Source organism: Chinchilla lanigera, unplaced genomic scaffold (assembly GCF_000276665.1).
Source record: "Chinchilla lanigera isolate Chin_1 unplaced genomic scaffold, ChiLan1.0 scaffold00003, whole genome shotgun sequence".
Classification (NCBI taxonomy): Eukaryota; Metazoa; Chordata; class Mammalia; order Rodentia; family Chinchillidae; genus Chinchilla; species Chinchilla lanigera.
Genome location: NW_004955404.1, coordinates 2263427 through 2288804, shown reverse-complemented (window position 1 = coordinate 2288804; position 25378 = coordinate 2263427). Strand labels below are relative to the sequence as shown.

Below are 25378 nucleotides of genomic sequence, written 5' to 3'. Positions count from 1 at the left end.
CTGTGTCAAGAAATGCAAAGCAAAGAGAAGGCGTCTTGGAAGCCCGCAGGGACGGGACTGTGCCCTGATGACCTCGGAGCCACGGTCCCTTGAGCTCGGCATTGGAACCAAGCGCACCCACGAGCCCAGGGCCACAGCGGGGGGGCCCCTGTGGAGTCCTCAGGCTCACACCACCAGGACACCCATGCTTTTCATTGCAATGAGTTTTTCTGCTTTTTGCTTTTTGCTTTTTCTAAGGACCAAAAGTGGGCACTTCTTTGAAAGCCCAACGATACCAGCTAAGGAAGTGTCACTAAAAAGGAGAAACTTGCTCACCAGCACTCTGACCTACCCAAATCCAAACAAAGGGCAACTCAAGCGCTGCATTTTACCTTTGAAACGGAATGTCTCTGTACCGCTGACTTCACGAGTGCTGTTAAAAGGTTGTGTTACAAACAGCCTGACATAGCCACGCTGTCGCACACACCTACGTCAAAGTGCCCCACAGCCACAAGCATCTGCGATCTCTACTTGTTGATCAAAAATGAATGAGCTAAAACCCTTTAGTGTAAAGAAAGACAGACAGGAGGTGCTGGCTGGACGGAGGTGAGAACAGGTCCTCCGGCCCAAAGTGGGGGTTAGAACTGGGTGGAGGGGCCACAGGGTGTGGGGTAGTACCCAGGCAACAAGGGAGATCCAGTAATCCCACTCCTGGAAACGCAGCCCAAGGAAGAGGACTCGGGCCCCAGTCCCCGCCCTACACACAGCGCGCGCACACACACACACACACACACACACACACACACACACGCACGCGCTCCACGCGGCTCCGCGAGGACCCGCAAATGGGGTCTTCACTGCACAGCGCTCTGATGGGAAGATGATCACTGCGAACTGAAGAAGGTTCATTTCCAGAAAACGTACTGCACCTCAGCTGTGGGCGGGCAAGACTATGACGTGGGTGAAGGCTTATTTGCACCGACAGCCAAATTATGGGCGATCTGTTTCTGTTACTAAAAAGCTCCTCAGTGGATAGTTCAAAACAAACAAAAAAGGTTTCAAAATATGCTGCTAACATTATCCACACACAAACCTTCTCGTGCCCACAGGTTTAAGGCTATGCAGAGATTATCGGAATACAACGAAAATAGCACAATACCAACGCCAGGGTTATTTCAAATGACATGCACCCGGCGCACACGCAAATGTCACTTGGGGGACAGCCCTGGGCACGTCCCACGGCACCGCACACAGACACCCAGCGCCCCATACTCACAATCCCGGGTGCGCCAGGAGGACCAGCTTCGCCTTTGTCTCCCTGCAAAGAGAAATGACGTGACTTGCCCGTTTCTCCTAACGCCAATCCTCTCGCAGACCTCAGGGCTCGGCTACTTCTGCTGGTGACTTGGAGACTGGGTCTGCGACCCCTAACACTGTCCTTTCCTCAGCATCTGCCACCTGACTGGCTCACGGTGCGTTGTGATTACGGAGCAGAATGTTTCCCCTTGAGTTCAGAGCTTTCTTCACAGGCAAAATGAGCACACCCCCAGGCGGACTCACTGCAAAGGTGCAGCTCAGGTCTGTGTGAGCACCTACCTTGATACCGGGCTGGCCTGGGAGCCCTGGGTACCCCGAGTCGCCGGGGAAGCCCTGCAAGGAGAAGGACAGAGGCAGGCGTCAGCGAGTGACCGGACAGAGACTGAGCCTCCAGCACCCGCAGAGGAGACTTACCGGACTCCCCCTCTCCCCCTTCTCGCCGTCTTTTCCTGGCTTCCCCTGTGAAATGAAAACGCCAGCGTCAGTGTCTCAGAAGTGACAATAACCAGACCTCACACCAAAGCTCGGCTTCAGGGCCACACACACGCACAGCACACCGCCGCTCTCCTCAGCCACCGTGCTGCCGGCTTCGCGGGAGCTCTCCCCTGTGACTCGGGGCCCCGGAAGTGCCCCAGGTGACAGCAGCTTCTGATTACACCCCTGGCCTGTGGCTGTGTCTCAGAGCTGGACCACAGCAGCGACCGTGAGAACCCAGCACCTGTCCACATGGGCCACAAGGGCCGGCCCTGCTCCCCATGGCAGACCCACGGCTCATCCTCAGTGGGGCCCTGGCACACGGGTGGTCCAAGCCTTCCAGGGACAGCGGTCAACCAGAAGGCCCTGCAGACTTGTGCTCCTTGCACAGCTGTGTTTCAGGATTGGAGGGTGAAGGGCTCCCAGGGCGGGCGGAAGGAAAGGTTTCGGAAGCACTTACTCGAGGCCCTGGCTTTCCGGGTTCGCCCTTCTCCCCGACGCCTGGCATTCCCTTTAGAGGACAGAAGAGACGGGAAACAAGCTTGCAGTCCAGCCCAGTCCTCTCTGGTCTTTTACATAAAAGCGAGGACAGTGGGAAGGCACTGAGAACGCACCTGAAATCCAGGCTCCCCCTTCTGACCCTAAGGGGTTGAGAGAGACAGGAATCAGTGATGCGTACCGTCTCCATCGCTTTCCGACCGTGGAAAAGGAAGCGCCTCTCCCGGTACCACATTCGCCAAGGATGCACCCCGGTCTCCCACACTCCCCCGGGTCCCCGAGGACGGCGCAGCCCCACGGTGACTGGCCCAGCCACCCCCGCCATGGCCCGTCCCAGGGAGGGACACATGTAACCACGCTTCCCTAGGCGACTCAGCGCCAAGTCAGCCTGGGCGGGCCAACTCTGGTGCCTCTGCCGCAGAGCTGCTGCACTGCACAGAGAGGGGGAATCCAGCCGGAGGGGCTGAGCCTTCACCTCAGAATGGGGGTGAAGAATTCCCGCAGAATTCCCCCCAATCAGAGTCCTGCGTCCTCTGGCGCAGCCTAGCGTACCTTTTCTCCCGTCGGAGCGAAGCCGCCTTTCTCCTTCACCTGCGCCTGGCCAGGTATCCCCGGAGGCCCGCTGACGCCCTGCTCACCCTGTACGCGGGAGAACAGGTTAACGAGGCATGCAGAGAAGGACGTGTGTGCAAGCCACACGGAAACGCTTATTTTTAAATGTAACTGTCCCCCATTCCAGCACAGCCCAGCAGGGACCCAGAGCAGGCAGACAGCGCCCTGGGCTGGGGCATCGGGACCCTGCAGGCACCGGGCACCAGGGCACTGTGGCATCTCAGGGATGCAGGGGATGGGTTTGCAGCTGTCCCAGTGCTTGGCAGAGGAGGAGGCATTTTCAGGTTGGATAAAATCAGGGCAGCCAGGGACCTCCTCGCTCAGGCAGCTGACAGCTGGGATGGCTGGAGGTGGTGTGAAATCCAGCCACAGAGAATGAGCGAGGCCCAGGGTCAGGGCAGCATGAACCTCAGGCTCCCTGTGCTGTGGGGGTCCGGGATGGCTGGGCCAAAACCCAGAGGCGGACGCGAGGCCGCTATCCAGCCGTGTCCAGGCCCGCGCATTTAGGGCCAGCCATGGCAGCTGCCAGGACAGCAACCGCAGGGAGGCCCTTGTGCGGGTGCCCAGTCCTCCTTCTGCCAGGACAGCAGAGGATCAGGGACCTTCCGCAACCCTCGCCACAGGTGCCCGACTGGTGCTGAGCCCTCCTGCTCCGTGCCACAGTCCTCCATGCCAGCGGGTCCCTGGAGAGCCCAGCACAAGTGTGTTCCAGCCTCTTCTGCCCCTGCAGGGCTGCACAGAGCGCCCCCGCGGCCGGGCCCTACATTTCACCCTGGTGGTGAGTTCAGGTCTAGTATGTACGGATGAGGATTGAACCCACGAGCAGGCAGCCAACGCCAGCAGCTCTGGGCGGTCCCTGCTGGGCAGGTGACGGGCTGGGCACTGCGGTGGCCCCCGACTATTCTGTAAACTGAGGGAACCTAATTCCAGCAGTTTAAGCAAAACCCTGTCCCGCACAAGACCACTCAGAGAGCGCGCTGTGGGCGGGGGAGTTCTTCTGCGTGCCGGGCCTTGTCTCTGAGTACTCACCTTGTCACCTTTCGGCCCTTGAAAACTCGAACCCATCTGCCCCTGTGGACGAGAGAGTTGGCTTCATCGTGAGCTCACCACACGCCTGCCGGGACAGGTGGCACGGAGAAGACGGCGGGTCCCGAGGGATGACCGGGAGGTGGGGGCGGTGGAGGGATGCGTGCGGAGCGGACAAGGGCCATAGACGGCTGACGTGGTGACAGACACAGAATACGTGACAGGACAGTGACACATAGACGACAGGCAAGTGCCAAGAGGGCAGATGGACACTGCAAGACAGTGTCCAAAACTCCTTACAGCAACATAAAGATGAGTCACGCAATTCCATGACAGTTAGCAAAGCCCCAGAGGAAAGGACAGGAAAAATATCTTTACCTTTTCGCCTGGAGGGCCAGGAGGGCCCGGGGGACCCTGCAAGAAAGAACATTCTAATTAAGCAGGATTCACAACCCTGGTTCGCTGCGATTCTTTGGCTGAAGTTGTCCTACAATAAGTTGTCTGTGAAGTACCTTCCCTGCGGTATGGAACCGCTAAACTGTGACAATAACCTAAAAGTGGCCAGGACAGTTCTTAGCACCACTGGAAATGCCTCAAAATCCTCCACATGGCCCTGCAGGCGTCAGGAGCCTGGCAGGTCCAGACCACGCCTGACGGCACCAGCCGGCTGTGCGGGAGCAGGGTCCCCTCGGGGATGGTGCTGGGCCACGTTAGATGGAAGTGTTCGCGGAGGAAGCTGGTGGCTCTTCAAGGGAACAGGCGGCAGCAAATTCAAAAAGGTTCCTTGGGGCTGGGGATTTTAGCTCAGCGGCAAAAGCGCCTGCCTGGCAAGCGCAAGGTCGTGAGTTCGGTTCCCGGTACCGGAGAAAAACCAAAAAAAAAAAAAAAAAGGTTCCTTTGTTAGCAACAAATTTCAGAATGCCTTTTACACACATTTTAAGAAGGAAAAGTGAGCCGGGCATGATGGCACACGCCTGCAATCCCAGCACTCGGGAGGCTGAGGCAGGAGAATCCTTGTGAGTTTGAGACCAGCCAGGGCTACAAAGTGAGCTCAAGGCCAGCCTGAACTGCATAGGGAGAGCCTGTCTCAAAAAGACAAAAAATAAAAAGTAAAAAAAAAAATAAAAAAATAAAAAGGAAAAGCAGGTGGTTCTTTCCCGTAAAAATGAGTCCATTTATTTACAAAAATATGAAAGAGGCTAATTTACATGCAGGGACAGAATATGAACTTCTAGATTTTATCATTAAAAAGAAGAAAACAAGTAGATTCCAAATACAAGCTGAGGAGCCCAGTGTGGTGGTGTAGGCCTGCAATCCCAGCACCCAGGAGGCTGAGGTAGGAGGATCACTGTGAGTTTGAGGCCAGCCTGGGCTACACAGAGAGCTCAGGCCCACCCTGAACTACACAGTGAGCCTCTCTCAAAAAAAGAAAAAGCTGAGAACGTCTCCAACGGACGCTCAGCCGCTGTGCTGAGGACGACACGCTCAGGCGATCCTCCCACCTGGGCACACTCGGCCCTCATGACCACGGCTCATTGCCACCGACCTCCTGGGGCCTCAAACCACGGGTGTGGAGAGGCCGCCCCTCCTCTGAACAGTGGCTATGCGAGGGGCCAGGCTGAGGCAGCTGCCGCAGGGTCCCGCCCAGGCATCGCTGCTGGCCGCTGGGCGCTGCATCTTCACTCCGGCCCAGCTCCGGGCGCATCTCTACACCCCAGCGTCCTGCGGGAGGGCGACCCTGGCCATCCTCCCCGCCTGCAGCACTCCCGTACCCCAGCAGTCCTGCCAGTGGCAGGGACATGCTGGGGACGCTCGGCACACCCTGCCATCAGTGTCCCCTCCCTCCTCAGCTCTGGGTGGAGACCCAGCCACGAGAGAGAAGCTGGTGCAGCCCCCACCGCCGTCAGCGCCAAGTCTCCACTGACCCCCTTTATCCCCACAGCTCCACCCAGCCTCAGAGGGGCCCCCAAAACTCACTGGTGGTCCGGTAAATCCCGGGGGGCCCACGGGTCCCTGGAGCCCTGGCAGTCCTGGAGCGCCCTGTCATTGAACAGAGGGGAGGGATCAAAAGGCCAGCCGCAGTGACCCCGCCCCGGGAAGGCAGCTCAGCGGGCGCTTACGGGCATCCCCGGGGGTCCCTGGAATCCACGTTCGCCTTTCAGCAGCATCCCAGGCACATGGCCAAGTATCTCCCCCGGGTCCCCCTGCGGGACGGGAAGGAAGAGAAAGCTGTCAGTAGCCGCAGCTGTGCCTTCAGAATCTAAAACCCACGGAGCCAGGCGGGCTTCCCCGGGCTGGCGCTGAGGCCGCTAAGTCTGAGCTGACACAGTGACCGGCCCCGGCCCCTGCGGGTGCTGAAGACAGAGAGGCGACGGGCAGGACGTGCGACCAGGTGCCCGTGACCGCACATCAGGACTGCCGCTGGGGAGACTCGGTGCTCATCTTTCCAAAAGCAGGACGAGACAGTCGACGTTGCCTGTCAGCTCGGCTAGGGGGCGTTATTTGGTTCAACAATAGTTGAGATGCCGCCAGGAAGGTGTTTTCAAATGGAATCGACCTTTAGATCCACTGATCTAGCAGGCGGCCCCACCACGGAGGCCTCGTCCAAGCAGTGGAGCCCCAAGAGCACACAGGGCGGCCTCCCTGGAGGAAGAGGACACCGCCTGCACAGACGGCGGCCGGCCTTCCCTCGCCACTCCACACGCCCAGGCGCCCACCTCCCCGCACAGCAGGGAGCCAGAGTGTAAAGTGAGGCCACTGACAGCAGGGAAGACGGTGGTCCCGGCTCATGGCTCCCTCCTCCGGCCCCCAACCCGCGACGGGCTGGGCACAAAGGAGTCGCTCCGACACCAGGCCCCACAACGCCTGTCCCTGTGCTCAGGGGACAGTGGGCCGGCGACAGGCTGGGCAGTGCTGGAGGAGTGGATGGAGAGGAGCGGGGAAAGGAGGAAGGAGGAGGGAGGAGAAGCAGCGTGTGCAGTTTCCCTGCAGTGGAGACAGAATCCACAGAAAACCCGGGCAGGAGGGCCTGGGATGGCCCTGTACCGGTGACGGAGTGACGGCCAGGACCACCCCAGCCTCATGGACACCGCCCAGCTCGGCATGGCCAGGGCCCTGGACACGGCGTCCTCCCGGGCAAGGACCGCACCGGGGCTAAGGCTGGACTCTTAAGTCCATGTCCATGACTCAGCTACTCCACATTAACAGAGCCTGAGAGAATGTGCTAGAAGGCAGAGAGTCCACAGAAGGGATCTGAGGTGGTCCGCTTTCACCGGATTCCCTCTGAGGAATGGGTAAAGCACCAAAATGAAGCCTACCTTCATTCCTGGGAGCCCTGGTGGTCCCTAGAAAAGAAAGTTCTGGTGTTAGTTTTGTTTTTCTGAAAATATCATTAGCATTAAGACAGAAGGCCCAAAAAATGGAAAGAAATTATAAGTAAAGAAAGGGTTCCCGGCTCCGAGAAGCCCCTACTCACAGGATTTCCAGTGAACCCAGGCAAGCCGGGTGGCCCGACAGGTCCTCTCTCACCCTAGGGGACAGCAGAGAGTCACTCACATCTGTGACAGTAAAGACAGTGTCCCCCCTGCGCCCATGACAGCTCTGTCCTGCCTCTTGGAGTACTGCACTTTCTAGTGCAGAATCATCCCTACTGCACGAGCTCTGTGACTGGTTGTCACCCTACGAGTGCGGAGTGTACTTGACATGATTGATAGGGATGACAACTCTTAATACCGTTTTCTTCCTGACTTAATAATTGATTACAGCTAATGAACTCCGTGCTCGATAGGATTTTAGGGTACAAGTCTACACAAGAGTCAGGCAGGATTCACTCTTTCCTGTGTGTTAAATCTGTATGAGAAAACATTTTTAATCCAACGAAGAAAGCTTCAAGACAAGTAGCTTTCCAGGGCTGGCAAGTGGAGGGGAGCGCTTTGCCTGGCTTCTCCCCGCGCTGGTAAAAGGGGAGGGAAGGCCCTGGCTCTGCACCTACCTTTGTGCCATTGCATCCTGGGATTCCCGGGGGCCCTGGTGGACCATCCTGGCCGGGGATACCCTGTAATTCACCAAGCACAGGAGCCAAGGTAAGACTCTCACAGATGTAAAAGTACTTCATGACAGGGCGGAGTGCATTTCAGATACTTACCGGAAGTCCTGGGTTCCCAGGGTAACCAGATGCTCCTGGGGGTCCCTGTAAGGACAGAAACAAAAGCCTTGTGATGAGCCCGGGGCCCCCTCATGGGCCCTGCCCAACCCACTCAGTTCCTGGCATCATAGAGTAACTGTGGAGGTTAGCCCACACCCGTGAGCAGACAGCATGCTGGGAGAGCGGCTAGCGCCACCCCGGGCAGCAGATGGCCCGGGGCAGCGGGAGCAAGTCTACATCCACAGCTGACTGGGAGCTGCTCCAAAGCTCAGGACGCACGTGCACAGCGTGATCCCGCCCACTTCGCCTTGTGTTATGTCCAGATTAAAAATAACATAAAATCCCCGCTGCTCTGACATTCGAGGAGTTCAAGGGATAAAGTCCAAAGTTCACTGGGGGAGAACCCTCAACACTGTTCTAGCAGAAATCTCTGTCCTAAACAGTCCTCACCCTCTGCCTCAGAGCCCCCAAAGAGCCCCAAGGCCCCAGAGGCAAAGCCACCACTGTACTCACTCGTGTCCCTTTTGTGCCGGGAAGCCCTGGTTCCCCAGTGTCCCCCTGCAACAGAACAAGATGTCGTCACAATGGCGCATTACCCCGAGAATGGCAGGACCCAAGCCCCTGCCCCGTGGTGCCACCAAGCTCACCTTCAGTCCTGGGGGTCCATGCGGCCCCTCGGGCCCTTGCATTCCAGGAAACCCAATGACACCTTGCAGGCCTGGGAGGCCTCTCTCTCCCTGCAGGAAGGACACACGTGTCACACAGAGGCCGGGTAAGGGGAGGCAGCGGGCAGGTTAGGAGCCATGGTGCCCGGGCTGGGGGAGTCTCCATGGCGGTAGAGTGGCCCTGGTGTGTCTTCGAGGTGCTTCTGGAAGAGATGGCACCTGAGCCGGGCCCTGGGTAAGGAAGACCCCTCCGCTTGCACACCACCTGAGCGGACACCCTGTACCCACAGAAAGGCGGAGAAGAGCACATTGTGTCTCCCCCAGAGCTGGGACACCTGCCTTCCCCAGCCTGGAGTCACAACCCCAGCCTCACACTCAGGGGTTTGCACAGAGGGCCCCCAGTTTCCCTGGCCCTAGGGCTTAGACTGAGCGACACCACAGGCTTCCTTGGGCCTCCAGGTTGCAGGTCACAGATGGTAGAATTCTGCTGCCTCCAAAATTATAGTTCCCATAATAAATTCCTGCTTGTCCACACAACCATTCACCTATCCATCCATTCACCATCCATCCTTCCTTCTATTCATTCATCCATCCATTTATCCACCCATCCACCCTTCCATCCATCCTTCTATCCATCCACCCTTCCACCCATCCTTCTATCCATCCTTCCTTCCATTCATCCATCTACCCATCCTTCCTTCCATCCATCCATCTATCCGTTAATCTACTATCTATCCATCCATCCACCCTTCCATCCATCCTTCCTTCCATTAATCCATCTATCTACTCGTCCGTCCATCCATTCATCCATCTATCCTTCCTTCCTTCCATTCATCCTTCCTTCCATCCATCATCTATCTACTATCTATCCATCCACCTATCCATTCATCCTTCCTTCCTTCCATTCATCCATCTACCAATCCATCAGTCTACTTATCTATCCATCTACCCTTCTTTCTTTCTACAAATTCTTTCTCTGTTCATTCTTCCTTTCCTTCCATCCATCCATCTTTCCAGCTATCCTTCTTTCCACCCATCCATCCACCCATTCATCCACCCTTCCTTCCGTCTACCCATGTATCCTTCCTCCCGTCGTTCCTTCTTAGCTCCTCTCCTCTCTCTCTGCCTCTCTCCCTCCAGCCTTCCTTCTTCCAGTCCACTCCACTGGCTCTCCTCTCCATGACCCTGACTACAGCACTGCCTTTCTAAGCACGCTGGACACGGCACTAGTCTGAGGTGTGTGTCTGAAGACAGATGTTGGGTCCTATTCCAGGAGTCTTGCTCTATCTTAAGCCCTTGAGGGCCTGAAGTATTTTTATGTGATAAGACTTTATCAAAAGACTGGCAAAAGACTTCACTTTTATGTGATTACGTGCTGGGTCATTCTGTGTCTGGTGCTTTTCTCTGAGATGTGTTGGTGCCAAGTATTATGTAACAGAAATGCTTCACCCCCAGACAGCAGGTTAGCAGGACTCACTGCAGAGGCGGTCACCGTGACATCAGCAACCTGAAGCAACCAAGAGCGTGCGAGGTTGCCCTCTGCCAAGCCACCAGCCGGTCCTGGCTCTTACGGATGGGTCTTGGCCCACAGCGCAGTCACGAGCTGGAGACACCCGCCACTGCCGCCACAGGGCGACGTCTACCCGGAGTGCAAGTCAGGGTCCAGAAGCCACTTGGGAATAGACCAGGGTGGGGACTTCAGACTCCAGGGGTGGTAAAGGACTGAAGGAACGTTAGCCCTGTGGCCTGGTGCCCCAGGGGCCCTCGCAGATGTGACACCGGAAGCTGGCTCTGTCTCCCTGCAGCCTTGGGAACACTGGGGAGGAGAAACATTTCAGGCTGAAGGTTCCCGCAAAGGGAGGGCGATTCGGATGTGCTCATCCTGAACAGGACAGCAGCAGCAGCAACTCGGCCAACACAGGGCCACGGGGCACGGGCGCCAGACGGGCACCAGGTTTTCAGACGTTGGAAAATCTTTCTCAGAACTGACCTGCAAACAGCTGGCCAAACCCTGAAATAAATCCTGAGTCGCGTGTTCCCAAATAACCCGCCGTGCGCTACAGCAGGAAGGAAACGAGAAGCCGCGAGCTTTCCAGTGCCTTGGGTGGGGTGGTTTGGGTACTTGGTTAGTGTTGGCAGTATCACAAGGAGGCAGGGGAGATAAGGTTCTATAATTCTCATTCTGATGGCGGAATGCAGGGGACCAGGGCCAGGCGAACTGACTTCGACCAGCTCCTCAGTGAGTCAGCACAGAAGCCAGAAATAGAAATGAGGTCAGCCCACACTGCGTCCGCTTTAATGGGTCACTGGAGCAGGCTGTTCCCAGCGGCGGAGTTCCAGCCCGGGGCGGTGGCCCTTTTATGTCCATTTCACAGATAGGGCAAGTTCGACTCCAACGCTGAGCTGTCTGGTCACACATCACCACGGTGACCTCCCCGCCCTGGGAACGGAGCCGGAGCTCTGAATTCCCAGACCCGCTGTCACAGAAAGAACACACCCTTTCCCAAATGTCACGGGAGCGCTGCGGCAACCACATCCCCCAAGCGCTCTGAAACGAAGCAGCTTCGGAGGAGTGAGCCCGCCCCGGACATGACCCTGGCCCCGCCAGAAATCTCAAGTTTTCCAAATCTCTGTGCAGAGAAGCAGCCAGTGGTCTCCCACCGCGGCCCTCAGGATGGGAACCAGGTGGGGCCGAGGGCCAGGGGAGATGCTTAGCCAGCGTGGGGCCTGCACCAGACGGGCACAGATGTCCTGCCAGCTTCCAGCGGCGCCCGTGGGAGGCAGGAAGAGCAGAGAGCAACGCCTGCCAGTGACGGTCATCGGTGTCAGCGTCTCCAGGCCGGGCTGTGTCCACCCTGACACCAGGCAAGGAGAAGAGGACTGGGGTCACGGGCACCATGGCGCCCCAAAGGCCAGGCCCAAGGACGCGGCCACCAGAGGATGCGGGCCAGGAGAACGAACACCATGACACCACAGCAAGGACAGGGCAGGACGGGCTCAGAGCGCAGCGGGGAGGGGGCGCACAGGCCCAGGCTGGGTCCCCAACCCCGGGAAAATAAAAATAAAAACAGAGGAAACCACAGATGGAGAGAGAAACTTGTCCAAGAGCATGCAAAATGTTTTGATGCAGTTGTGTTTGTGATTTCGAGGTTGGCCAAATAAAACTGGGTTCCCGCCACGGAAATGAGAGCCACTGAAGTGGCTGAGTTGCCCCTTACCCTGAGCTGAACCTCAAACCCTGCATGTGTGCAACAAATGACCTTACTGTACCCAAAAAATGTGTTCCCATGTCATAGTTCAATAAATAAGCCAAACACACAAACCTTTCATCCCCAAAGTCATTTTAAGTATATGTAAAATTTAAAAGTTAAATGAAGTCTTTTTAAAAATCTACAAAGAGCTGGCCATGGTGGCACATGTCCCAAATCCCAGCACTCAGGAGGCTGAGGAGGGACAATCACCCCGAGTTCCAGGCCAACCTGGGATACACAAGCGTTCAAGGGCAGCCCAAACTACCTAGCGAGATCCCGTCTCAAAACAAAAGAAAGAAGTTTTACACACCAAAAGCAGAAGTGATTACTGCTGTCCTAAAAATTCAGGATTTGAGGAGGAAGCAGCAAATGCCTTTGTCCATAAAGATGAAGGGACACAGCACGGCACAGAGGCTTGGGCTGAAATTAGCCGTTGTACATCAGGCACGGAATGGACTTTCATGCACGCAGCAGCCTAGACGGTTTGCTTACCATATTATCTGCAGCAAGAATACACCTCAAAGCATCCCTAAAGTGTGGGAAGAAAAGGCTCTTTTACAGTCCCCATCACTGCCCCTCCTCTTACACTATTTATGGAAATGTTTGTGTCTCCCTTGATACCCGAGTCAGAAACGCAAACACAAAACTCGAGCCCCGAGGAGCCACAGGCACACGGAGTTTCTGAACCGGAGGGATGCGCTTACCAACACCGACTGTTCTGTGTGAACACCGAGCATATCTACGCCACGTGGCTACCAGACATTGCATCGTCACAGGCCATCCGTGCCGTTCCAGCGGCCGCTGCGGAGCTCGTGTTGACTTAAATCAAAGCTTGAACTGATTTCCCACTCTGCGAGGTGCATGACCGTGGATCTCACGGGGCACAGCGGCCCCGGGGTCCCCGCCGCACAGGGACCGGCCACCGGAGGGGCAGCTGCCTCCTGGGCTGGCTCAGGCCTCCCCACTGCCCGCAGTCAGGGATGTGGCCCGTCGGGGACACAAGGTGAGGCGAGGCTGTGCGGCCGCGTGTGCGTGTACCGGCTCTGCACTCACCGGGCCTGCGGAGCAGCGAGCGCAGCAGTCACCCAGCCTGCGACACAGCCCAGAGGCTTGCGGGCAGCGCGACCCTGGCAGGATGGGGTCCTGGTCTCCACCCAGGCCAGGCGCTCTGGGCACCAGTGGGGCCCGGCGGGTGTCCCCAGCAGGGAGAGCTCTGCCCTGGGTGCAGTCCTGAGTCCGCTGTGTCCTTCTGCCCTCTGCGGCCTTGAGAGCCCAGCTTCCAGGCCAGGCTGCGGCCCTCTGAGGGAACGGGGCTCTCGCTGCTGGAGCCAAGCTTGCCCGGCGCTGGGGGTGCAGACCGACCCCGGGGACAGTCACAGGCAGCGGTGCTGCCACCCCGGCCAAGCATCCCTGCAGGCCCTGGGCCCAGCCAGCCTCAGACCCGCGCAGGGCATTTCCAGAGGCGACACTCCTGGGAAGCAGCGGGCAGGCCGGGCCCACCTCGCGGGTCACGGAAGAGCTCAGTGATGAGCCCCAAGGGCAGCATGGTCCGCACCCTGAGCCTGGCGTCGGGGGCAGGCTGGCGGGCAGGGGAGCAGCCGTTTATAAGGGCAGACGGGGCATCCCGCCTCCTTTGTGCGGCCGAACTGTAAATGTGGCTGCGTCCTCTCGCGAATTCAGTTTGAGTCAAAGGTCATCTCCTCCTGCTCCCGGCGTCACTCCCGCGGCCGCGGCACCTAAGCATTTCCTATGCAGCCGAGGCACTGGGGCGGCTGCCAACCTCCGCCCCTCCCACACCACCTCCTCTCAGCCCCAACTGGGGGCCTAAGTCCGGACCCTCAGGACTCAGGATAGAAGGAAGACATCCAGACCCTGGGCTCTGTCCCTGCCACCAGCACCACTTCCTCCCCGGCACCCTGCGGCCTTCACGCCCTCTCAACCTTGGGCCTGACCGTCCCCCAGGCACCCCAGGGTCCGGGGACAAGCCCTGTGGCCAGCAACCCAGCCGCTGTCACCCCAGGCAGCCCCGGCCCCACCCCTGCCCGGCAGCCGCGCCTCGGCCAGTCCACCTCCTGCTACAGGCCATGCCCGCCCTCGTGGAGCTCCACAGATGCCCTGGGCACCTGGGGGCGGGGCAGCGCCCCTACTCCGAGATGGACCGCTGGCTGAGGGCGCAGCTCCTGGGCCGCGAGGCTGCCGATCTCGGGCTCCCGGCCACCAGAGGGCGCGCGGGGACTGCACACTGGCTCCGCGGGAAAATCCCGCCCACGGGCGCAGCCCTCGCCCCAGCTCCCTCTTTGCCCACGCGCGGTCACCCACGTTACACACCCATCCTAGCGCGGCCCCGCTGCAGAGGCCGGGCTCAGGGACAGGCCTCCACCAGCACTCAGAGCGAGCAAGCGCAGTCCCACTGGCGGCCAGGGCGGGCACACGGCACCGTCTGCTTGGGCTCCCTTTTGCCCCCGGTTCTCGTGATCACTCCCACCGCCGTGGCTCTCGGGACATCGAAGTCACTCGTGCTTCTGCCTGTTCATCCCCCATCCTGCTTCCCACTCACAGGCTTAAAACTGATCTTCAAAGGCAGAAAACCACTATAGACATAAACAGTGATGCGCGGCAGGCTGGGAGTCTAACTCGTTCTGGCTCTGGACGGTTGTGTAGGTTGCACACTGCAGCAGAGTAGTGGCTGAACCTGGCCAGAGCAACTGAGGCTGACCGAGCAGGGAGTCCAGGGGCTTTCTCCAAGAGGCACAGAGCCGAGCCAAGCCCAGAGCAGTGAAGCCACCCCTGAAATGAAGTGACCACATCCCACGGCTTTCCTCTGGCTGGGAGAGTGGACTGAGGCTGCCTGGCTGCCGCTCAGCCCCCTGGCCCGCCCTCCCCTGGGCTGCACAGGGTCGGCACGGGGTGCGCCGCACGGGCCGGCAGCCGCGCCCACTCTGAAGCAATGCCAGCGGCACTAAGGGCATCGCCAGCTGGGACTCCAAGCCCCGCAGCAGGTTCTGGCATTTACTTGTTCCCCTGGAATCCGGGACTTTTCCCGCAAAGAGCTGGAAGTCAGCTCTGCTCAAAGATGCGCTCAGGCCCGAGCTGGGGCCTCGTGGGGACCCGAGACCCTGAGTGAGAGTTGACTTTTCCTCCCGGGACGGTGGTCTTTCTCCTCCCGAGTCCTGGGGCATGTGTCAATGCCCAGCCAAGGGGTGGGGCGCGCGGAGCCCCCGAGACCGCGGGCGAGCACACTGTGTCTCCGCCACCGACCACCTCCTGAGACGGAAGGGCCACACAGCCGGGAAGTGCGCTGGAGCCCTCGGGCCCAGTACCCAGCAGCCCCGGAGGCCGAGGATGCTGTTGGCTTGAATTGGAAAATGCAGTGGGTGTGACAGGACCTTGGAACAAAACCAGGACACATAAAAGTCAGGAAGTGCCGCGACCCGGCTCATGGAGCTTAAAATGAGAAATGCAGAAGAAATGCCCTGACAGTGATCACTATCCTCCGAAATGTAAAGCATGTCAGCTACCCTCCGGTTTAAGCCCCAGAGCGCCGCCAATTGGCAATTTAAAAACACTTTTGATTTCCCTTCCTTAGAAAATGTGTGTGCTAAATGTCACTGGACACACATCTGTCGTCCCAGCACTCTGGGAGGTTGAAGCAGGAGAATCTCAAGTTCAAGACCAACTGGGGCAACTCAGCAGTGGAGAGTCTGTCTCAAAAGAAAATCAGAAACAAGCTAGGGCTCAGGATGTAGCTCAGTGACAGCCTTGGGTTCAACCCTCACTATCACAGGAAAAAACAAAACAGGAAATGTACTCAACACAACTACTCACCAAAGGCGGGCTGTGCGGTGCGCTGAGGAAGTGACTGTGGGTCCCATCCCGTGCCCTGTGTGTAGCACCCGTGAGTGCTGCAAGCAGCCCTGCAAGGCCCACACCTGTGGCCTTGGAGCTCACCAGGGTGCGCTGCATCCTGGCCCCCAGGGCTCCTCCCAGCACCCAGCACCCAACAGCATCACCCAGCACCAGCACCCAGTACCCGGCAATAGCACCCAGCACTCAGCACCAGCACCCAGGGGTTCAATGAGCATTTCCACAGGGGAGCCAGATGGTCCCAGGGATGCTAGCAGCACAAGCCTGCCACGGGGCGTGCTGGGGACCTCAGCCTGGTCCTGCGCAGGCAACTTTTCCCTGCAGGGGAGCAGAGCTCCGAAGTCCCTCTTCCTCTGTCGTCCTTTGCTAGCCCTGACCGGACCTGGAGGAGCCTGCGCTAGGCCCAGGACCAAGCGCTGTGACACAGGGACCCTGAGATGGGGCGCCAGCTGCCTCCTCCCAGGCAGTGTGGCCAAGGGGCCAAACCCCCAGCAGCCCCGCCGCAGGGACAGGTGCGCGTCGGCCCCTCCACCTGCCCAACCCCGGGGCGGTGATCCAGTCTTCGTGGTAGAAGCTGACGCAGAACAGTCATTTCTTGTGTATTTTAAAAAATAAAATGGCTTTAAGAAATTCTCCCTGGTAAGTTTTGTGGCTTTTCCCTCCAGGGACACTTTAGAAAGTCATCCTGTCCGGTCCAGAGCACAGGCTCATCCTCCCACCGCCGAGGGCCGCCATGCCAGCCGGGCTCCCAGCCCTGGGCTCTACCTCGGCCCGAGGGCCTGACAGCACCCACGTCCTGTCCCCAGCTGCGTCCCTTGCTCGCATGCAGGCTGCCTAGCCACATGCTGTCACCAGCGACACTTTCCCGGGACAGGGCTGCGGCAGCCTCAGCATCCACGACCTGCACCAGGAAGCGGAAGACAGGCAGTCTCTCGAGGGTGACCGGGGCCGGCCAGCACCAGGGGAGCGAGGCAGAGGGGGAGAGCTCTCTCAGCCACTGTCGCCAGCACCCCGAGGATGTGGAAAAGCAGCGGGGCCTTCAGTCCAAATCAATAAATGACGGGTTTTCACCAACTGTCAGTGGACACCACCGACTTTCAAAGCACCCTGTCACTCAAGGAAAGAAAGAAATCGGTCCCAACATTTCACTTCGCTTTTGCTTTGCGGTCAAAATCTTGATCTTAGAACTGAGAAGAGCCAGGAGTGCTTTCACACACCTATAGTCTGGCACTCAGGAGGCTGAGACAGGAGGATCGCCCTGAGTTCAAAACCAGCCTGAACTACATAGCAAGATCCTGTCTAAAACAAACAAACAAACAAACAAAAACTGAATAGGAAAGAAAAAAATAAGAATATAGTTGCAGAATCAGCATAATGGGGCACAAATAGCATAATAAATAACTGCTTAAAAATGGTTTTCCCACTGCAGTAAACTCAGCTCACCACAAGCTGTCTACCAAACGGACAAGCCTGTTTTCAACAGTACCGAGCAGGGAATTCAAATCTAGGGCACGGCTCAACATTCGAAAGTAATTTGAATTCAAAACCTTGGGCCGCGTTTGCCCGCCTGTGTGGAGAAGCTCAGAGGCTGCCGTGAAATATTCTTTCCTGCTTTCCTCCCTTACTACCTCACACCAGCAGACTGACGAGGAGGCCCTGGGCGGAGACCTGGGACGCCGCAGTGTGTTACAGTGTGTGGATGATACGTGACACGGTGCAAAAACCAGCGTTTCCCGTGTACTTGGTATTTGAAGTTTTTAAAAATTGATTAGAGGATGGGTGACCACGTGTGGGTGTGTCAGAGACGGAATCACAGACAGAGGGACAGAAATGGAGACAGAGACCCCACACGCAGGGACAGTGAGGCCACACCTAGCCAACGTCCCGACTCGGGGTCCTGGGATGGGACGGGGCAGCTGAGACCGCGGTCCCCCGGAAACGGCCTTGCTGGTGCCCAGGCAGAGGCCTGCTGGCCTGGGGGGATTCCTGGGTTCCCACAGCACCCAGTGTTTGTGAAGAAGCAGAGAAAGGTCCGGGTTTCCGCCCGCTGTGCCTGGCCCACACGGAAATCCCGGAGCTGCACAGAACTTCAGAGTGACAAACATGGTGAGACTGAGGCGGCCACACCAGGGTGTGGGAGGGTCCCACAGAGGTCCCTGTGCCCAGGAACGGACAGGCTCAGAGCCCCCACAGCACCACCCACAGGAGGCAGAGGATGGCCAGGCTGTCCGGGGCCAGACCCTGAGCACCCCAGGATGCCCACGAGGTCTGGGGGCACTCAGGATAATAGGGTGCTCTGGGCGGGCACAAGTGACCTAGACACTGGCCCCTTGATGTCACCACGGCCCCTGCAGCTCACAGGAACCTGAGAAGGAGTGTGTGCCATCCCCGGGCTGGGGAATAAACATAAAGCAAGTGAGGGCCACATCCTCTCCCCGTGCTGTCCTCCTCCCTGGCTCCCAGTCCTTGTCGGATAGCAGAGCAGGAACGACATGGACAAATTCTCTCTAGGCTAAGAGCCTATCATCCAAGCACTCAGGAGGCTGAGGCAGGAGGATCACCGGGAATTCAAGGCTAGCCTGGATTACACAGTGAGACTGCCTCAAAAAAACAAACAAAAAATCATAAAAGCTGTTTAAGGAAGTCAGACAGGTATTTTCAATGTTAGCGTCCATGTCTTGTTCCCAGACAGAGTGCTTTTGGCCTGAAACGTGGAGAAGTAAATGGACCAGAAAGCGGACAACAGCACAGAACGGAAGGAAGGGGACTGGCACGGGCTCCCACCCTGGCCTCTCCCAGCAGGTGCCCATGGGTGTACAGGGCGGAGGAGAGGGGACGCGAGGACACCCGCGACCAGCGCTGGGCCTCTCTGCTCCACAGCGGAGCCCGGGACGGGAGCAGGGAATGTGCAGGCGGCGCTACATTCTGCTGAGTCAGGCAGTGGCTCCCCGCGCCGGCTGAGCCTGCGTCTCCCAAGCAGAGTCCTGACCCATCGCCGCCGACTGCTCCGCCCCGCCTCTGGAGCGGACGCCAGCCGCATACCACGGCTCCTTTTGGTAAAACAGTGTCCTGCCCCAGAGAGGCCAGCGCCGCTGAGGGCTCAGGCTTCACGGCTTCCAGGAGCCCAGCTCCCAGCGGGAAGCGCTGCTGGGGGCCAAGGCCTTTCCTGTGAGCGGCTCCAGCGTCACACCCGAAGACCAGAACTTGCTCTGCTGAGAAGTCGCACCCAGATGGGAGCACCCCAAACACAGCTGCCGGACCCCACATCCAGAGTGGCGGGCCCAGCCCAGGCCCAGCCCTGCCAGTGTGCCCTTTGCCCTGGGTGGGTGCGGCCCCGGAGCGGACAGATCTCCCCGCAGCTGGGCTCGGGCAGTATGCCCGTCCTGCATCTGGGTCCTGACTGGAGAGCACCTGTCCCCACCAAGAACCCATCACCAGCCCTCCGGGACCCGGACTGAGGCCAGCCTGGGGTCCTCACCCCAGGAATCGCTCGGCAGACGGGAGGGTGGGTGGCGGGCTGGGTCCGGGGTTGCCCTGTGCCATCTCTGTGGCTTGCCTCCGCCAGAGCCCCGACACACGTCCGGCTGCTTGAGGAACCTCACGCCCCCCCGCCCCCGTGTGCCCGGTTCCCAGGCACTTCCCAAAGCACCTGCGTCCACCTGGGCGTGGCCCCTCCCAGATTGCAAAGGAGAAGCCTTCGAGGGCTGCACATCCGGGGACACCATCACAGGGGCCGGCGATGAGCCAGGGACCCCCCGGGCCTTTCAGCCTGACCCTCAGGAGGACGGGCCCAGCAGGGACCACTGCGGGCCCTCGGGTGGGCCTGTGTGATGGGAGGGGTGCTCGGGTTCACCGCAGCGGGCTTGCCAAGGGGGAAGCGCACACGAGAGAGACCGGCCTCCCAGCACGTCTGCCTCCCTCCTTAACTCTGACCAGCCCTCCCCTGTTAGAGCACTGTGACAGCTTCTCCGGGACAGGGCTCTGCCAGCACAGCCCGAGGGCACGGCTCCCGCCCACAGGTCTCACTGCCGAGCAGCCTGGTGCGCCAGCGCACAGCCTGCGTGCTCCGTCCACCGCGGAAGCGGAGCCCACCGCGCGGTTTTTATTTGTCAGGGTTTGTTTTATGTCGAGTCTTTGATCTCGAATTAAAACATGCAGTCTCAGTCTGTTCCTTCTAAGAGAGAGCTATTCTCCTGCCAGCCAGTGTTCCATTAGGATCCTATTTACCAACAACAATGTTTTCCATAGTCAAGGTGAGGACTGCCAGCGATGGGGTGTCCCCGCAGGAAGCGTCACGGGACATGCCATGCCACGTGAGACACGCAATGTTCCGCTCCTCCGCAACCTGGGAACAAAATCAGCTCGCTGGTCTCAGGCTCGCTGGACGAGGTGACCCCCAAACAGCTGTGGGGGGAGAGCTCAGACTGTTGGGGTGACGACTGTGAACCCAGGGGGTTTGGGAACACTTGGCGAAGGCGCCCGCGGGACGCAGGTGGACGCAGGACACGGAGCAGCACGGGGTGGTGGGCCCGCTGTCCAGGCACAGTGCAATGACTGAGGTGGCTGGTGTGACGCAGAGGCAGACCTGCCCCGCAGGAGTCAGTCCCCGTGGCCTCCCTATGGATAGTTTGCCGAGATTCAGGCATATTTTTTTTTGGATCCTTTGTTTTCAAAGAACTATCAAAAAAAGACAGAAGTAGGTGACTGTGGGAACCCACGCTGATTCTCACGATTGCTGTGCCAAAAGATGATTCATGTGCAATATGTGAAAATAGGAAATGGAGAACATCTGGAAAGAATCTTGGCATGACAAGACAGCAGACAAACACGGGAAAGGGAACGAGTGCGCAGTAAGCCACACAACCGCCACCAGGATGCAGGACACCGCCTGGGCCACAGACACGCAGACCCCGCGCCAGGAGTCAGGCACTCGGGTGCTGGGGCCCCACACTCCAGAACACTGTGGTTGTCACACAGGCCCCCGGGAGTAAGAGCTAGGGCCAAGGAGGGGACTGCGGAGGACAGGGTCTGGACAGCGCTCGAAAGTACATGCACATCAGGAGAAGCAGTTAGCAAGAGGACCGGGAGGTTTGGAGATGCTGGGCCCTGGATAGGGTGAAAGCGCGCTTCTTCCTGTGTTAAGGGATAATGATTCTGGAAGCGGATGATAAAATCACAAAGCTGACGAGAAGTGGACAAGGGTTCCAGACAGACCTCCCAAGCAAGCCCGGCTCAGGTTTCCGCCAACAAGAGCGTCCAAGAGCTACAAACACCACGCGGGGCTGCGGCTGTGCTCTCCGCCGAGGACCCAGGACGTCTGTCACCAGGGGACAAGCCCACATCTCTGGTCCCCAGTGTCGGTCTGTGAGGCTCGTGGTCAGAGGAGGTCTGTGGGTCTTTGAGTCCACAAGCCCACTGAGAGCCGGGCCAGCAAGAAACTCTTTCTCGTCCGACGCCACCCCAAAGCACCACTTCTGCCCCAACTCCATGTGTGTGCACGCACACACACACGCACGCACACACACACACACACGCACATCTAGGACACATTAAACTCCACAGCCCACAGGCCCTGGTAGCAGCCCCGGGGACGGGCAGGTGGGAGCAGCTTGGTCAGTGCGACTTGAAACCTTACCTGGCAAGGGGGTCATGCTGAGCCAAAGCTTTCGTCAGCAGGCTGGCCCTCCCTGAGTGCTGCTTCCCGCCCGAGAGAGACAGGCCCGCGGTCAGGGCAGAGTGGGAAGTGGACAGCGGGGTCAGGAGACGCCAGCGCTTAGGAGATGTTTGGGAGCCAAACGCCAGGGTCCGTGTCACCTCGGCTCACAGCCCCCACACTCAGCTCTGCCTGGACACCCCTCCCCACCACACCCCACAGGGCGTCACCGCACATCCCAAGGACACTCTGGGGACCGCATCTGGGGAAGGCCACGGTGGACACCTGCCTGTCAGCCCTGTTCAAAGCCCTTACACACAGGGGGCTGGATGTTCCACGGCCTCACAAGCACCAGGAGCAATTTCAAGCACCTGAGCGCACTTACTGACCAGCCTCATCCTTACAAAGACAGCCCCTTCATGCTGTCTCAAGAGCACTGTCTAGTGAATTTTGATTTCTACATGTTTCACACTCTAAAAATAAGTAGAGGGCCAGGGATATAGCCCAGCCACACAAGTGCCTGCCTGGCAAGCACAAGGGCCTGAGTTTAATTCCCGGTCCAAAAAGATAAAATTAAATAAATAAAAAATAAAAAAGCTGGGTATGGTGGTGTATGCCTGTAATCCCAGCACTTGGGAGGCTGAGGCAGGAGGATCGCTGGGAGTTCAAGGCCAGCCTGGGCTACAAAGTGAGTTTAAGTTCAGCCTGAACTGCATAGCGAGACCCTGTCTCAAAAACAGAAAAAAAAAAAAAAAAAGAAGAAGAAGAAAGAATGGAAGAAAAAAATAAAAGGGAAATTTTTAAAAATATACTAGATTTTGAAATTGCTAATTCAAATTCAATACAATGCCTCTCACATAGTACTTAATAAATAAGTTACTGCTATTATTAATCTTTATTGTTACTGGTCCAAAACAGAAAGCAATATGACCATCTCTGCTGCTTCCTGGGTAAACTGAGGACACACATCCCATCAGTCATGAGGCCTCAGCTTTCAGCCAGAGCAGTGGCTTTTCTGTGGGATGGGGGACAGGCCAGGGCCTCCCACAGGATGGGGCACACGGGGACCGGTCCTCGGGAAGGGGTGATTGCATCCCCGGGACAGACCTCACCCGGCCCCCATCCGTGCAGTGGGGAACAGGCTTCCCTGAGCGTGCAGCAATGCTGTCCCCTGTTGGCCCTGCTCCCTGACCCCAGGTCCCGTTCACTGAACGCTGTGGGGCCCTGGTGACCCCAGAGCTGGCGCCACGCTGCTCTCCGAGCCCTTGCGCTCTGCTCCGGTGCAGTCTTCCATCCCCCAGCCCACCCCGCCCCTGGCAGAGGCTGTGGACGGTGGCGAATCTGTGAGTAAGTGCCACACAGCGCTCCAGGCAACCCTGAAGCCCGGGTCCTACTGCTCGGCCCTGAGGAGGACCTACTGACCATGAGGTACGAGGCTGCCCGGCGCTCTCGAGAGGGCTGGGACGCGGTGCCTGCCTTCCGGTTCCCTAAGGGAGAGGGCTGCTTCTGGGGCGTCAGCCAGGGAGGTCGCACACCCCACCCCCACAGGGGGATGTTCGGCAATATCTAGGGACACTTATTGTCACAAGGGGAGAGGGAGCACCTGGCATCGAATGTGTGAAGACCAGTGATACGGTGAGACCCCCTACCAAGGACAGGACACCCACAGCGAAAGCTCCAGCTCAAAATGTCAACAGGGACACAGTGGCAATCCAGGGCGCGGTGGCTTTTCTCTCCCAGGGCATGAAGCGTACAATACAGGAAGAGAGCGTAAGACGCGTTCCACGCCGTGCCGGGGCCCGGGCAGACGGCAGCACGCTGCAGCGGCTCCTTCCCACCGAGCTGCACCTCACGGGACATCTGCGGTCTGTGCGGTGGCTAAGCCACTGTGAACATGCGGACGGACAGGCTGGTGCAGGCCTGCCGGGGTGTCCGTGGCCGGTCCAGCCACAAGCCAGCCTCCGAAGGAGAGGAAACAGCATCCCGCACACACTCGGCCCATGAGGCGACGGAAAATTCTTCCCAGATTTCCAAACCACTTCCAGATCAGCTGCTGCCCCGGGCCTTTCACGTCAGATAAGGCCTATGTTTCAGACACAAGGCTGCGCTCTGCTTGGACAGCCACGTGGGACTGTTCCGCACGGCGACTCAGCGCTGTGCAGGCCCAGTGTGGGGCGCGCCGTGAGGTACAGACGGGCTAACGCGTGCTAACGGGTAACGTGCCTCGTCTGCACATCTGGGGCGAGCGTCTCGGGAACAGCGGGGCAACATAGTCACAAAGACAGGAGACACTCACAGGGCTTTGGAGACCCACAGAAAGCCTGTAGCTTGCTTCACAAGGACTCCACTCCGGGCGCGGGCTTGGGCAGGGCCCTTTCCAGAACTGCTGTGTTCAAAGCCATAAACCTTTCCTATAACGGCACTCTCCGCTGGCCATGGCTCCGTTTCCGCTGAGGAACGCAGCTACGTGAACCTGTGCCCCTGTGCCTCTGTGACCCGTTGGCCTCACCGGTGTCCAAGAAGGTCTGGGGACCAGTGTCCCTCCGTGTCCGGGTTCTGGGCCCCGGGGATGGGATCCTCTCTTCTCAGGACAGCGGTATCCTTCGCTCTTTCTGGAATCTGCGCTTTCCGTTCACTCAGCTGGCTGTGCAGTTCCCGAGCTCTGTCTTACCCTCTCACGTCAGATCCTTGCCCTGGACATGTTGGGTCCGACTGCAGCCGTTTACTGGAAGTATGTGGGCTCCTGCAGTTAAGTGACTTCCTGTAGAAATGGTTCACTTCCAAGCACGTCACCCAGCTCCCGGGAAAAGGCTCCTTCTTCCGCCATCGCCCAGGGCTGAGAAAACGAGCATCAGGCAGAAGAAGGGCCCGGCGGGGCTCTCCCGTCCTCCCTCACCGGCTTCCGCGGACAGCTTTCCCACACTGCGGCAGTCTCCAAAGCAACACAACCCCGTGGCGTGCCGGGCCGCAAGAATTACCTAAGAGAAAACATCTGAAGACTGGAGCGGCCTTGGGGCAAGCGGGAAAACAAACAGTTCCAGGAAAAGCCCGCTGCACCGAACTGCTGAGCTCTGAGCAGCCCACCTGGTATGGTCCTCATTACTGAACAGCAGACAGGTTGCACGGTCAGCCAAGAGCTGTGGCGTTAAAATCTGTGCCATCTACAGATCATAAAACCTTTTATCCGCCATTCCGAGCTCGTGAGGAGCAGGACTTAGCCAGAAGAGATGTGGCAATTTATACTAGAGATACTCCAATTTCCACGGACGGTATGGGCGCCTTGTGAATTATATTGTCAAAGCACTCCTAGAAGGGAGACGTGGATCGACAACTGGTGGTCAACTTCCAACACCCAGGAGAACTGAGCCAGAGCAGTGCTGAGTGTGGCAGCCCACCTGAGGACTGCTGCCAGCAGCATGAGAGGCAGAACTGGAGAGGAAGAAGAGGAGAGGCTGTTGAGAGCTGAGAGAAGCTGTTGGGAGCTGTTAGAAGCGGTAAGGAGCTGTTGGTTCTCCTGGAGGAGCTCCTCATGCAGGCTTTCCTGATGAACTCAGCTGTTCTCACCGTCCAAGGAGCTTGGGACCTTGTTGTCACTGAGAATGGCTTCAGTTCACTTTGGGGGAGCTCTGGTCCTCACTTTGAGCATCATTTCCTGGCTCTGGAGGGGAAAGATGGTGCATTCCTGTCTCCTAGAGAGCTTGTTGCGTTGGCTTTCCTGATGGGAACTTGCTTTCCTCATTGTCAGAGGAGCTCGGGACCTCACTGTTGCTGAGAATGGCTGTGGTACCTTTTAGGGGAGCTCTGGTTCTTACTTTGAGCTTCGCTTCCTGGCTCCAGTGCAGATCCTTCAGCCTGTTAACACAGATCCTTCAACCGCTGGCACAGGCTTCCTAGA

General features: G+C 58.3%; 1 protein-coding gene across 1 annotated transcript in view; it reads right to left on the bottom strand.

Moving 5' to 3' along the window:
• Positions 1–25378, bottom strand: part of Col4a1 (collagen, type IV, alpha 1) — a 131132-nt gene that overhangs the window by 38520 nt on the left and 67234 nt on the right. Inside the window, exons 9-24 of the mRNA XM_013516808.1 lie at positions 8698–8787; positions 8564–8608; positions 8051–8095; positions 7898–7960; positions 7382–7435; positions 7224–7250; positions 6027–6110; positions 5884–5946; positions 4285–4320; positions 3910–3951; positions 2821–2907; positions 2385–2411; positions 2231–2281; positions 1711–1755; positions 1576–1629; positions 1256–1297 (exon numbers count right to left, since the gene is read on the bottom strand). Of these exons, the coding sequence (XP_013372262.1) occupies positions 1256–1297; positions 1576–1629; positions 1711–1755; positions 2231–2281; positions 2385–2411; positions 2821–2907; positions 3910–3951; positions 4285–4320; positions 5884–5946; positions 6027–6110; positions 7224–7250; positions 7382–7435; positions 7898–7960; positions 8051–8095; positions 8564–8608; positions 8698–8787 (855 nt within the window). The remainder of the gene's footprint in view (positions 1–1255; positions 1298–1575; positions 1630–1710; positions 1756–2230; positions 2282–2384; positions 2412–2820; positions 2908–3909; positions 3952–4284; positions 4321–5883; positions 5947–6026; positions 6111–7223; positions 7251–7381; positions 7436–7897; positions 7961–8050; positions 8096–8563; positions 8609–8697; positions 8788–25378) is intronic.